The sequence below is a fragment of the Antechinus flavipes genome, chromosome 1 (genome assembly GCF_016432865.1).
Source record: "Antechinus flavipes isolate AdamAnt ecotype Samford, QLD, Australia chromosome 1, AdamAnt_v2, whole genome shotgun sequence".
Taxonomy (NCBI): Eukaryota; Metazoa; Chordata; class Mammalia; order Dasyuromorphia; family Dasyuridae; genus Antechinus; species Antechinus flavipes.
The window spans coordinates 34,202,173-34,215,392 of record NC_067398.1 but is presented as its reverse complement, the minus strand read 5'-3'; the positions used below and the strand labels follow the sequence as shown (position 1 = coordinate 34,215,392).

At 37.5% G+C, this 13,220-nt stretch overlaps 1 protein-coding gene across 4 annotated transcripts in view; it reads left to right on the top strand.

Annotated features, from left to right (window-relative positions):
- Nucleotides 1-13,220, top strand: part of PDZRN3 (PDZ domain containing ring finger 3) — a 275,996-nt gene that overhangs the window by 250,029 nt on the left and 12,747 nt on the right. For all 4 annotated transcript variants that reach the window (XM_051980912.1, XM_051980938.1, XM_051980930.1 and 1 more), the window contains one exon: nt 146-233. In XM_051980912.1, coding sequence (XP_051836872.1) covers nt 146-233 — 88 coding nt within the window. The remainder of the gene's footprint in view (nt 1-145; nt 234-13,220) is intronic.

Below are 13,220 nucleotides of genomic sequence, written 5' to 3'. Positions count from 1 at the left end.
AAAAGGAAGAGGGAAAAAAACAACCCTCACATTTCCATTTGCAGAGAAGTGATCACAGTGCCCTATCATGTATTTGCCATGACACATGGGGAGGATTAATGAAAATGATGCTTGAAACAACCTAAATCTTGTTCCATCTTCTTAGGCATTCATCTGCTCATGAATACTATGATCCAAATGACTACATGGGAAGCATCCATCAGGAGATGGACAGAGATGAGTTAGAACTGGAGGTATGAGCAATGTCCTTTTCTCATCCAACATGTCCAGTATGTACATGTGAGCCATTTAATTAAAGGAAAATATTGCATGTGCCATTCAACTTGTGCAATTTGCTTTTCCTCCCCTAAAAGAAAAAATATAAACAGAAACAAAAGCTTGAACAAAGCAATTGTAAAAGGTAAGATTTTGTTGTTTGTTATATAATTCAAGCAAGCAAGCTAATACGCGTTTATTAAACTCTCTATGGACTAAGGACTGGGGATACAGTGAAAAGGTAAAAATGATCCATGCCCTCAAGGAGCTTACATTTGAAGAGAGAACATGTACATTAAGATATAGCTACATAGAAAACATCAAACGAATAAGTGTAAGATAGCTTTAAAAGGGAAGGCATTAGTAGTTGAAAGGGAATGAAAGAAGGAGCAACCTTCTTTGAAGCGTATCTTGAGGCAATCTGGGGATTCTCAAAGGTGGAGGGGAAAAGTGAGAGCATTGTATTCCTCTTCACCAATGTGCAGAGTTGAAGCATCACCCTTCAACAGAGTATCCCCCAGGCTAATATGGCTGGACCAATAAGTATGTGGAGAGAATATAAGATCTCTGGAGAGCTAAAAAAAAAAAAAATGCCATGTTTTTAAAAGCTTTGGATGTCAAACAAAGACGTTTATAACTGATCCTAATGAGGTAAAAAGCCAGTGGAGTAAGGGATGTGAATGAAGTAGATGTGTGCTTTGGCAATTAAGGATGGCAGGAAGAATTAAAATGAAGCTTACATGGACTTATATGGACTGTTTATGCCTGATGTGGTGGAGCACATCATCCTGCTGGGCAGAGCAACCATAGGCAGACACATTGTGCCTTGACCCCCAAAAGAGTGATGTCATTTTGAACCCCTTTAAGATAAAGGATGAAAGTAGCAAAGTGGAGAGAGATTTAAGATAGAAAGATCAATAGGAAACTCTTACATTAGTCCCAGTGAAAGATGGTGAGAGGACAAGACATTTTGTAGAGAATGAAATTACAAGTTTTGGTGACTTAAAAAGTCTTCTACCATTCATATGCCCTCTCCCTCTCTCCTTTTCTCCTTTCCTTTCCCCTTAAATCATCATTACCCCATTGTACACAAGACAAAGACAGGAGATTGTGTGAAACCTGACCTGTATGATCCCCACATCTCCTGTTGACTAATAGAAATGTCATTTTGCAATTACTGTTTCTAGACTAATAACTTTCTTCTGAGGCAGAAGATATAACCTATACCTTAAAAAAAGCAGGGTGTGAGCTACTTGAATGTTGAAAGACTGCTGTCCCCAGAAGGGACCAAAGTTTTGGGTGGAAAGATGGCACATTGTTTCATCTGAGTTTTTCATATTGTAACCAGGTATTCTTTCTAAGTAGGCACCTCAGCTTACCTTAGCTTACAGGAAAGACCTTTGATTTCATAGATATCTGAAACTCCTACAAAGGAAATACTTTGCCAAAGCTGATCTGCACTCTTCCATTTAGTCTTAGAAAGTTGCCTGAGGCACTCAGGAGATAAGAAACTTGGCCAGAGCTAATTATGTGTCAGAGAGAAGACCCAGAACTTCCTAACTCCAAGCTTGCTCTCCACTGATCAGATATTCTCACAGTGAACCTGTGTTCTCACTGTGGCGTGTCCTTGTGAATTTGATAATCATAGATAAAGGTTTCCTGTAGGGATATGAATTATATCTATGTATGTATGTATACACACGTGTATATTATATATATATATATATATATATACACATATATATGCATATATATACACATATATCATAGAACTAAAAGGAACATCAGGGGTCATCTAGTCCAAATATTCCATTTTTCAGATGAGGAAAGTGAAGTCCAGAGGTTATCCAAAGTCACACAGATGGTAAGGAATCATCACAGTGGGATTTGAAACCAAGTCCAGGCAATGCTTTTTCAAATATTCCTAACTTCTCTTAATGACCATGCATGATTCCCATAATGGTTTTTGTTTACTTTCTAGTAAAAGTTGGTTTCCTATTAAGTATTTAGTCAAGAAGACTTTTTTAAAGAGAATTTTAGAGAATACTTTTTTAAAAAGTTAAAGCAGATTGATTACTTCTGTGCCTCTCAGAGGTCAGCCAGTTGGAAATGGTTAACATTTTGTCTTACTTCAGAGTTGGTCATCAGGCAGCCTGAGCTAAAGCATTAGTACTTACGAATGAGATGAATTACTTGGTTGCAAAAGGGGATCAGTCAGTAATAAAAAGGTACCCGAATGGTTGGAAACTGCTGTTCTTGGGATAGCTCTAAAAAGACTGAAGATGTTTGTTCCAGTGTTGGAGGAGACCGAGATTAACGGTAGGGAGCAATATCTTACACACTCACTTTCACCTGGATAATAGCATTTGGATTGTCCCCTAAGAAATGGATTCCAACCCAAAAACCACCACTGGTTGTGTTTATTTGGGATGGAGGGCATGGGGAGAGCAGAGGGCGTGGCTGATGACTAGATCTGGGGAAACAAATCTTCACCGTTTATAAAACATGCTTTGAATTTAATTGAGGCTCCATTCCTAAAATGAATATGGCCCAGACTAGCCTAATCACTGGCTTAGTTAAAATTAAAAAGAAGAGTCTTGTAAATCTTCAACTAGAGTGTTATTTCGATTGGCATCTACTTAAAGCCAGCAAGATTGCACGTTAGTTACATTTACTGTCAATTATATGCAACGTACAACAGTTTCTGTTTGATAATTGCTTAGTATTTTGCTTGTCCAACCACTTTCCTCTTAAAATAAAGGGTTATTTTCAGGAGAGAGAGAGAGAAAGAATATGATACCCAAGAATATTATGATTTGGTGTTTAAAAAAAATTGGTTGTACCAATTGGTATGTTTTCAACACCTCATTTTTAAAAAGACTTATCTAACGCCCCTTCAGGCAGTAAAGATTTTTTTGTGCTTTTGCCATTTAATTACTAGACATCCATCAACTAAGAGACACAATGTAGCAAAGTGGATAGAATCCTTGAACTTGGGATCAGGAAGACCTGGATTCAAAAGCGACCTCAGATTCTTAGTAGTTGTGATGCTATTGTCCCTGAGCTTTTTGCTTTATCTCTACCTCAGTTTCCTCAACTATAAAACTAGGGTGATAATAGATAATACTGCCCAAGGGCCATTGGGAGAATCTAATGAGGTAATATTTGTAAGGCACTTTACATAATGCCAGTTCTGAAAGCATTTACATAATGCTGGTTATTGTTAATAAGCAGAATATAAAGCCAAACTGAATCTGTTCCTCAGAGTCTTTAATCTTCTGAAGCAGGGACAGACCCGTGGTTCGGGTTAATTTGTAGATTCCATTTTAGAGAAGCAGCCTGGCCTAGTAGACCAGTTGTGAAGCCCTGGATTGCTCTGGCAGCTCTGTGCCCATAGGCTAATTTCAGTTTTCTCTTACACATTTATTTTTCTTAGTTCACAGAGTTGTGAAGCTCAAATGAGATCATGTTATAGACAAACTTTAAAACTGTCAATATCTAATGGGAGTAATGAAAGAAAGAGGAGTTAATAATGAGGAAATAAGAATAAATAATAATAACCTCAAAATATCCTGGAGAACTAAACCAATATGCTATTCTGGAACTGAGTCTTGTTTCAGACTGCCCTACAACGTATAACAATAAAATTAATTCGTAAAAATTAAGAATGACTCTCTAGCTAAAATACTTATAATCTTCAAGCTGCATGAAATATAAAGTTTTCAAAGTATAGACCCCTGACTGGAGAGTCAGAGTTTTGAGAATGGGATGAAGTACATAACATCCCATTGCTGCTCATCTTGGATTGAGGATACTTTCCCCCTTGTTTTATGTCCTCCCTGTCAGATGATACCCATGAATTTATCCTGTATACGTCTTGTCCAGACATAATGGTCTGGACATAACGTCCGGACAGAGTGGTAACCCTCAATAGACTGCTTTTTTAAGGTAGGGACTGTTTTTCTTCTTATCTCCAATACTTAGCATCATGCTTGGCACATAAAGCTAATTGACCAACACTGAGCCTATAGAAGCTAAACTTTCCACTTACTGCTTTGATTCAACTACAGAAAGCAGGTTTTGTTGCTGTTGTTGTTATTCACTTGTACAATCCTGTATTGAACATTAAATGTGAAGGAATTGCAAGGCAGGAGCATCTCAAAATCTCTATTTGAACTTCAATGGAAGGATAAGACAGTGAGAAATAGTTTATTGGTAGAAGAAATTGCCTTGCCAGGTATTCTGTGTGATATCATAGATAAAATAAAATACATGATGATGGGGATAGTGGTGGTAGGATAGTGGTGTGATGACAATAGAGAGGAAGAGGAACCAGAGACAGCTAGCCTTAGAGTTAGGGAGAGCTGAGTTTCAGTCTCACATCTGGTACACAATAATTGTATGTTCCTGACAAAATTACTTGACTTCTTGGGGATCCAGACAACTGTAGAGAACAGTTGCTGATCTGTGTTGGTAGGAGTTTCTGCATGGGAAAGTTACCTACACTAAAATCATAGATCTAAGGCTACAAGGTGACCCTCAGTAAGGTCAGTAAGCAGTAAGAGATGAAATTCTCTCTAAGGCCTAGGGAAGTCAAGTCACTTGCCTACAGGTTAGAGAGAAATCATTCATATGAAATAAAATGGTTAATTTCTACTTCATATTACTCATCTGTAAGAGATTGGATTAAATTATCTCCAAAGTCTGTTCCGGTTCTAACTCTATAATTCTGTGATCCTATGATGCCATCTGCACTTTTAGCTCATCTGCTCACCTTTTGGTGAGTACTTAGACCCATTGGAACCACTTGGACAAATGGGAAATTCTATGGAATAATCAAGATGACAAAGTAGAAGAAGTGATACAGCTCAGCTTTCCCCAAATTCTAAACAGCAAACCCATTGCCACATATCTTATCCACCTACCTCCTTACCCTGGATCCGTATTAAATATATTATGCTGAATAGAAAAGGTGGATGGCAGAATTTTTTCCTCTGCATCTTTATTGCATATCATTTTTAAGCATGATGCATTGAGAAAATATATCCTTATTCTAAAATATCCAAAATGAACATATTTAGAATAGTATCAAATCCAATTATGCAGCATCAGGATTATACCCAGTGGTCGATCTACCAACTAATTATCTGTAAAGATTCAGGTACTAACCACCTGCCCTAAATCTTGTTTTCAGCAACTAAAGGAAGTGGGGAGAAGAATAATAGTAAAATATGGGTTTTCTTAATGTTTTAATTTCCCAGGGGCTCCATCAGTCATATATAACATTATATGTCCATTAAGCAGCCTTCATCTGCGGTTATGTGCTGATAGCATTATAAGTATTTAAAATAACCAAGCAGAGAAAAAGAATTGTTAATGTTTTCATGAAGGAAGACAATTCTCACTAATCATGCCTGGTTTTCAGGGAGTGACTTAAGCAAAATAGAGTCAAAGTGATAAAAGTTTCCACTGACTTGGAAGATTTGGGGTGGAGGGCTGACTATTCCAGATAACAGTAGCCAGAAGCCCACTGATTCTTTCTCCAGATCTGTGGGAATGTTGAGAGATTCATGGGTCAAACTCTCAGCTCAAGCCCTTCTTCTCTGAAGCCTTCCTTGAGAAACTTCAGGGGTTCTCCTTCACCTGAATTCTGAAGCCTTATCTTTCATGAATTCCCTTCATGGGGCACCTGACCTGTCCTACCTCTTACTGTGTAGTGTTTGTCTCCCAAGAGAAATACTAAGAGGCATTTATATTGGGCCTTAGTTTTTGCAGAATGCTTTGTCAACATTATTTCTTTTGATCCTCAATACAGAAACCTTGTAAGCTAGATAATCTAATTCACATTTTACATATGAAGAAATTGAAACTAAGTAAGGTTAAGTGATTATATCACCAGTTGCCCTTTCCCAGTGCCCATTTAGATCCTGGAGAGCCATCATCTGGCCAACTCCCTAAGAACCCCAGTTAGTCCTCATTGCAGTATCTTTAGAATTCTTAGGTCTTGCCATCAGCCCTGCTGTACCATTCTTAGATCTTTCTGGGTTTTGCCATCTGTCCTGCTCCTTAACTTCCTTCTTTGTGTCATCCCCCCCGGGTTAAGCTCTGAATTCCCTGTAAGCAAGGAGTAATTCACTAGTTCTCTTGAAATCCCCAGTACTTAGTACAGTTTGGGGCAAATAGTGAGTAGTTAATACATTCTTTTTTTCATTCATACCCAATTGGCAAGTATCTGAGTTATGTAATACTTGAACCCAGATTTCTCTTGATTCCAAGACTATGCACTTTCTTTTACACCATATATATTTCCAGAAGGGGCTGTATCCATTATGCCAGCGACATTTTAAATCATTTGAAAACATTATTGTTCAGTTTCTCAGTCATATCTGATTTTTGTGACCCCATTTAAGGTTTTCTTGGCAGAGATACTAGAATGATTTGCCCTTTTCCTCTCCATCTCACTTAACACATAAAGAAACTGAAGTAAGCGGGGTTAAGTGATTTGTCACAGAACTAAGAAGCATCAGAGACCAGATTTGAAGCTGTCTTCCTGACTCTAAACCAAGAGCTATATTTACTATATTTCCTAGCCTTTGAGGGCATAAACTATGTCTTATTCTTCTGTGTATCCTCCACATCTGTCCATTGTGGTGGGAACTTAATAAGTTTGTGCTGTTTATTCTAAATATATCACAGAAACACATGCTGAAACCTGTCTCTTTGCACTCAGTTCATCATTTTACCTACCTAGCAATAGACTTGGGGTCTATTTTATTATTAGTGTAATATGCTAAAAAAAAAAAAAAGCTTCAGGTGAGTTTCTAGAGAAGTAGTTCTTAATGAGGGATCTTTGAATTTTTAAAAAATATTTTAATTACTTTATTTCTATGTAGCTGGTTTCATTTATGTAGGGACCAGCCAGATGGCACAATGGATAGAGTGCCTGGCCTGGATTTAGGAAGACTCATCTTCCTCAATTCAAATCTGACTTCATAGCAGTCCTTTTTGGAGTGGGAAAGAACTGATAATTGAGTTGGATGTCTCTCAGTTGGGAAATGGCTGAATAAGTTGTGATATATGAATGTATATTGTTCTATAAGAAATGATGAGCAGGCTGATTTCAGAAAAGCCTGGAGAGACTTATATGAACTGATGCAGAATCAAGAAAACATTGTACATAGTAACAACAAGATTATGGGATGATTAACTGTGATGGACTTGGCTCTTTACAACAATGAGGTGATTCAAGATAATTCAAAAAGAGTTGCAATAGAAAGTGCCATGCACATCCAGAGAGAGGACAATGAAATCTGAATGTGGATCAGAACATAGAATTTTCACCTTTTTGTTGTTATTTGTTTACTTGGTTTTTTTTCCTTTCTTATGCTTTTTCCCCTTTTGATCTGATTTTTTTTACACAACATGACAAATATGGAAATATGATTAGAAGAATTGTACATATTTAACTTATATTGGATTGTTTGATCTCTTGGGGAGGGGGAGAGAGAGGGAGAAAATTTGGAACATAAGGTTTTGCAAAAATGAATATTGAAAACTATCTTTGCATATATTTGGGAAAATAAAATGCTATTAATTTTTTTTTAATCTGGCTTCAGATACTGCCTGTGTAACCTTGAGTAAGTCACTTAACCCTGTTTGCCCTGGTTTCCTCATCTGTAAAACGAGCTAGAAAAGGAAATGGCAAATCACTTCAGTTTATTTGTCAAGAAAATCCCAAAATTGTGTCACAGTCAGACAAAAACAAAAGTGTTTCATTTTTAGGAAAGAAGCATTTATTAAGCACTTACCATGCTCTACCCACTGTGCTAAATGATTTCACAAATACAATCTCATTTAATCCACCTAACAAGTTTGGGAGATAAATGCTGTTTACAGTTGAGGAAACTGAGACCAAGTAATTTATCCCAATGTCACACAGTTGTTAAGTGTCTAAATCAGAATTTGAACTTCTTTTGTCCTAACTTCCAAGTCCAATGTTTAATCACCTAGCATGTGTTTGTTTTTGTGTTTTTCTTGTATATTGCTCTTAGAAACTTAAGCTAATAATTGGAATGATTTAAATTTAACCTGAAAGGACATTAAAAAACTTATAGTTTTGACAACTTAGCAAAGCATTGGGGCTATGAGAGGCTGCCATCTAGATGTTACCAATAAATTATTCATACCAGCTTGATTAATAGTCTTTTTAAAAATCATATCTTGATGAACAAATATTTTGTGAGTATGCTTATACTGCTATACCCAGATCACCATAGTCCCTGTTTGATTAAAAAAAAACTTCTTAGGTTCAAACTGGAATTAAGTTGGAAATTAATGAGGATCAATGGAATGTAAGGATTTTAAATTTGCACTGGGCTCAGTGATACTGCTCTTCATTACAAAATCAAAAAGCTAGAAGGAATAGGAATATTTAAAAACACAAAATCTGAGTTGGAAAGAATATCCAGGACAAAGTAGTCCACCCATGACTGATCAAAAATCCCTCTGTGGTATTTCCAGCAAAGTTTGAAAGCCCCTTGCTAGGGAGAACTTCCCCAGATTGCTTATTCCCTGACCTTAGAGATCATCTATTCCAAGCCATTCATTAGACAAATAAGAAAATTGAGGCCCAGAAAATATTCCTCAAGGGCAATATGGCAATGTAAGCAGGGGTGGGCATATTTCCTGTGTATATAAAAAATCAGCAAGCAATTAAATTCTTACCCTTTTCCAGGTACTGTGCTCAGGGCTGGGTATCCAAAGAAAACTATGGCATGGCAAGGAAGGAAAAACAATCTTTTCTATTTACTATAAATTCTAATCAGAGATATAACATGTAACAACTAAATTCGAGTGTGTATAACAATGGATACAGTGTATACAGTATATAAGTGTATATAGTATAGTGGATAGAACTCCAGGCTTGGAATCAGAAAGACACCTCTTCCCAAATTCAATCTGGCTTCAAGCATTCACTCATGTGATCCTGGGCAAGTCACTTCATCTTGCCTCAGTTTCTTTATCTGTAAAATGAACTGGAGAAGGAAATGGAAACCACTTTGATCTTTTTGCCAAGAAAACCCCAAATAGGGTCACAAAGAGTCAGTTATAACTCTAATGGTTGAATAACAACAAACTAGATAGATAGAAGATATATAGTGAACAGCAATCATCGATGGGACACACTTATCTTGACCCCAAAATTGTGATGTCATTTTGTCTTCTTCAAGAATGAAGAACAACTACCACCTTAAAGAGTATATGAAAGGAATCTGAAAACGGAAGATATGGAAGGATGAGGAAAAGCCTCCTGGAAAACGTAGATATTGAGATTCCAGATAGAATCAGTTCCATGTTCTCTTTGCCACATTGGTCATTGCCTGGAATTTTGTTTACTGCTCCTATGTAAGCTAAATCCCAAGAGCACAAAGTTTTGGGCAGAAATACATTAGATCCTTGCTTCAACTATCAGGAATACCCAAAACTCTAGTTGGTTGCTATTTATGCCCTTCTTTTAAAGGCCATCTAAATGTCTCTGCCTGTTACTTCCTGTGGGATCTTAGGCCAGTCACTTAATCTATAAAATGACCATATTGGTACTTAATCTACCAAAGGCTATCTAAAAATAAAGTACCACCATACCATCCCTCAGCTTCCTGAATTATACACATCTGACTTTGGTTTCTGCTTACTCTGGAGCCTGCCAGAGCAGAAAGAGAAACTCGGGTCAAGAGCTCTTTCTCACAAAATTGACAGATGCAACAGCAGACTCTTTTTGGCTCTGGTATTTTAACTGCTTTCCCAGCATGTCTTTATCCCATGCATCTTTATCTTTTCAAAACCAAATCATTTTCAAGGTAGAAAGATGCTCCCAAGAGACTTCACTTAAGCCAACAAATCTACTTCCTCTGAAAGCCGGTTTTCTTTTTAAACAGCATCACATGTTTATCATGGACAACCCATGGATGCATCCAGGATGGTGGAGATGACCTTGCTCACTCAACTCAAACATCTCAAAGAACATTTGGTTTTTCCTATCACAACTCACCTTGGTCTGGGCAGACTGCTTCTTGTTTTCAGGCACTCTGCCTCAACAACATTGCAGTAACCTTTAGCAAAATCCCACTAAATTAATACAACACGACTTTCTGGGTAATTGTGTTCTCCTAGGAGTAACTTTAATGGGAGTGAGCAGCTAAATTCGATGCTAAACAAATCTAAGGAACTTTATTGTAGGACCATGTGTCATTTGGGGGATGGTAATACCTGAAAAAAATGTCTGGCCAGAAACGTGAATTACAAAAGATTAGTGACCACGGCACCTTTGAGCATGATTCCTCTAACAGAGGGAGTGATTCACAACACCTACTATGTTCCAAGCACCCAGAATTGAATAGGAAGAAGAAGTTGAGGTGTAATTGAGATATGATATAGTTGTTTCTCCTCCTTCTCCTTCTTATTCCCCTTAACTTTTCCCTGATACAATGGCCCATATTTTCATTATTAATATTATTCTAGTTGTGGTGATAAGTTAGGGAATCTTACAGTTTCCTCTAGAACTGAGCAGCTAAAGATTAATGGAGAGTTATGGGGTGGGTGTGAATGGAAAGTAGCAAGTTACCATACAGGCGGAGAGGTTTAAAGGGTGTCAATAGACAACAATATTATTCCAGTTTGTCAGTTGGGGATCTTACAGTTTCCTCCAGAACTGAGCAGCCAAAGGTTAATGGAGAGTTGAGTGGTAGGTGTGAATGGAAAGCAGCAAGTTACTGATGAGGAATTGTACAGGAGGAAGAGTGTGAAACACAACTGTAGCCTTTAAAAAGCTTATACCATGCTTGAAAATCTGTCAAAGTACCACATATTCCATACCATAAAGGATCAAAGATTTAGTACTTTGGAAGTGAGGGTCCTCAGAGGCCGTCTAGTCTTATCACCACCATTTTACAAATAAGGAAACTAAGGTCTTAGCGACATCTTACAAGTGGGATTTGAACTCAGACCCTCTAACTCCAAAGCAAACTTTTTGTTCAACATCCCATGTTATTTGAGCTAAGAGACTACCTTTTTTTAAGATAAAGTAAAAAAAAAAAAAAAAAAAAAAAAAAAAAAAAAAAAAAACTTTGCCTGGCATTTAAAGCCTTTCCCAATATGACTATAGTATACCTTTCTAGAGAGATCACAATTAGCCCTCTCACACATGTTTTGCATTCTGGCCAAATATGTCTACTGTACATGTTTTTTGTTTGTTTGTTTTTTGCTGAGGCAATTGTGGTTAAGTGACTTGCCCAGGGTCACAGAGCCAGGAAGTGTTAAGTGTCTGAGACCAGATTTGAACTCAGGTCCTCTTGACTTCAGGGCTGGTGCTCTATCCACTGCATCATCTACTTGCCCCCTACTGTACATGTTCTTCTTTTTTTTTTTTTTTTTTTGACCCTTAAAGTTTTTTTTTATTATTATGAACATGACAGACATAAAAAATGATCATCTTTCTGTATAAACAAGAACACAAAAAGAAGATTCTATATATATAACAGCAAATCCCTTGACAGATGTGCCTCCATTTTTTTTATATGACCTGCTCCCCTATCCCTCTGCCAAAGTTCTCTCCTCTTAACTTCCCCCTCATAGAATCCATGGCTTCCTTTAATGGTTCATCTGCCTGAGGCCTTTCTTGATCTCCCTAGTCATTCATGTCCCCACCAGCCAACTATTTTTTGCATGTCTCTTTAGTTCTGTACATGTTGTTTCTCCCAATAAAATGAAAATTCTTTTTTTCTGCCTCTATTTCCCCATCGGGATGTTGTAGGTTCAGGATGTTGTAGGCATTCAGCAAATGTTTACTGAATTAAATATCTCCCCATCACTGCTACAGATTTTAATCATTCTTCTCAATAGAAGCTAGCTTTTGTGTCATGACCTAAACCTTGTGTTCAAGCTAGAAATTCTTAAAATGATTCTTTCTGCCATTCGTGTTTGCTCATGACGTGTTTGCTAGACCCTTCACTGTCCTGGTTGCCCTCTCTGGACTGGTTCCAGTTTTTCAATGTTTCTTTTTAAGGAGGAATCCCAAAAGGAACAAAGTAATCAAAGCGGGATCCAACAAATTCTGAATTTAGTGGGAATATTACCTCCTTGTTTTGGATACTCCTGTGAATGTAACTAGAATTTAGATTGGCTTTTTGGTCAGTCCCTTAGAACATAATAAAAATACTGTTTGGTTTTTTTTTCCTTTTTGAATAACATTGGAAAACAAGGAGACACAGTGTTAATGCATTCAAATTTTTCTCCTTATGACCTTTTCGAAGTATGTCTCAGTGTTTTTCATGACTCCCCGTCTGAGGAAGAACCTGCTGATGGGGCACTAAACTTTCACTCTCGACAATGTCCCTTTATGGCAATGGAAGATGTTATGTTTACGTTCAGCTTAGAGTCCTCCATTTGGCTGGGGACCAAAAAATGTCACCGATTTTACTGGTTCACACTGAGTTGGGGGGGTAGGGAAAGAAGGTCAGTCAGAATTAACACAAAGTCTACATTATTTGAATTTTACTACTCCTCTTTATAGACACCTTTATGTTCCAAGTTTCTTCAGCCATAGGACACAAATAACAGTACTCTTAAGAGACGCTTCATAAGATTGTTGTCAAGAAAAAAGCTTGTTACCACTAAAATGTATTAGTGATGGCTAGGTAGTGCAATGGTTAAAGTGCCAGACCTGGAATTAGGAAGACCCGAGTTCCAATCCAACCCTAGACACTTATTAGCTGACCCTGTGCAAGTCACTCAAGCCTGTTTGTTCAGTTTTCTCATCTGTGAATTGAGAGGGTCAGATTAAATGAACTGTAAGGTCTCTGCCAGCTATATAGTTATAATTCTTAGGCCCACAGAATGCTACCCCTAATATTTACCATCTAAATTACTGTGGGCATGTCATGTGACTTCTTCGCACCTGAGATTTTCCA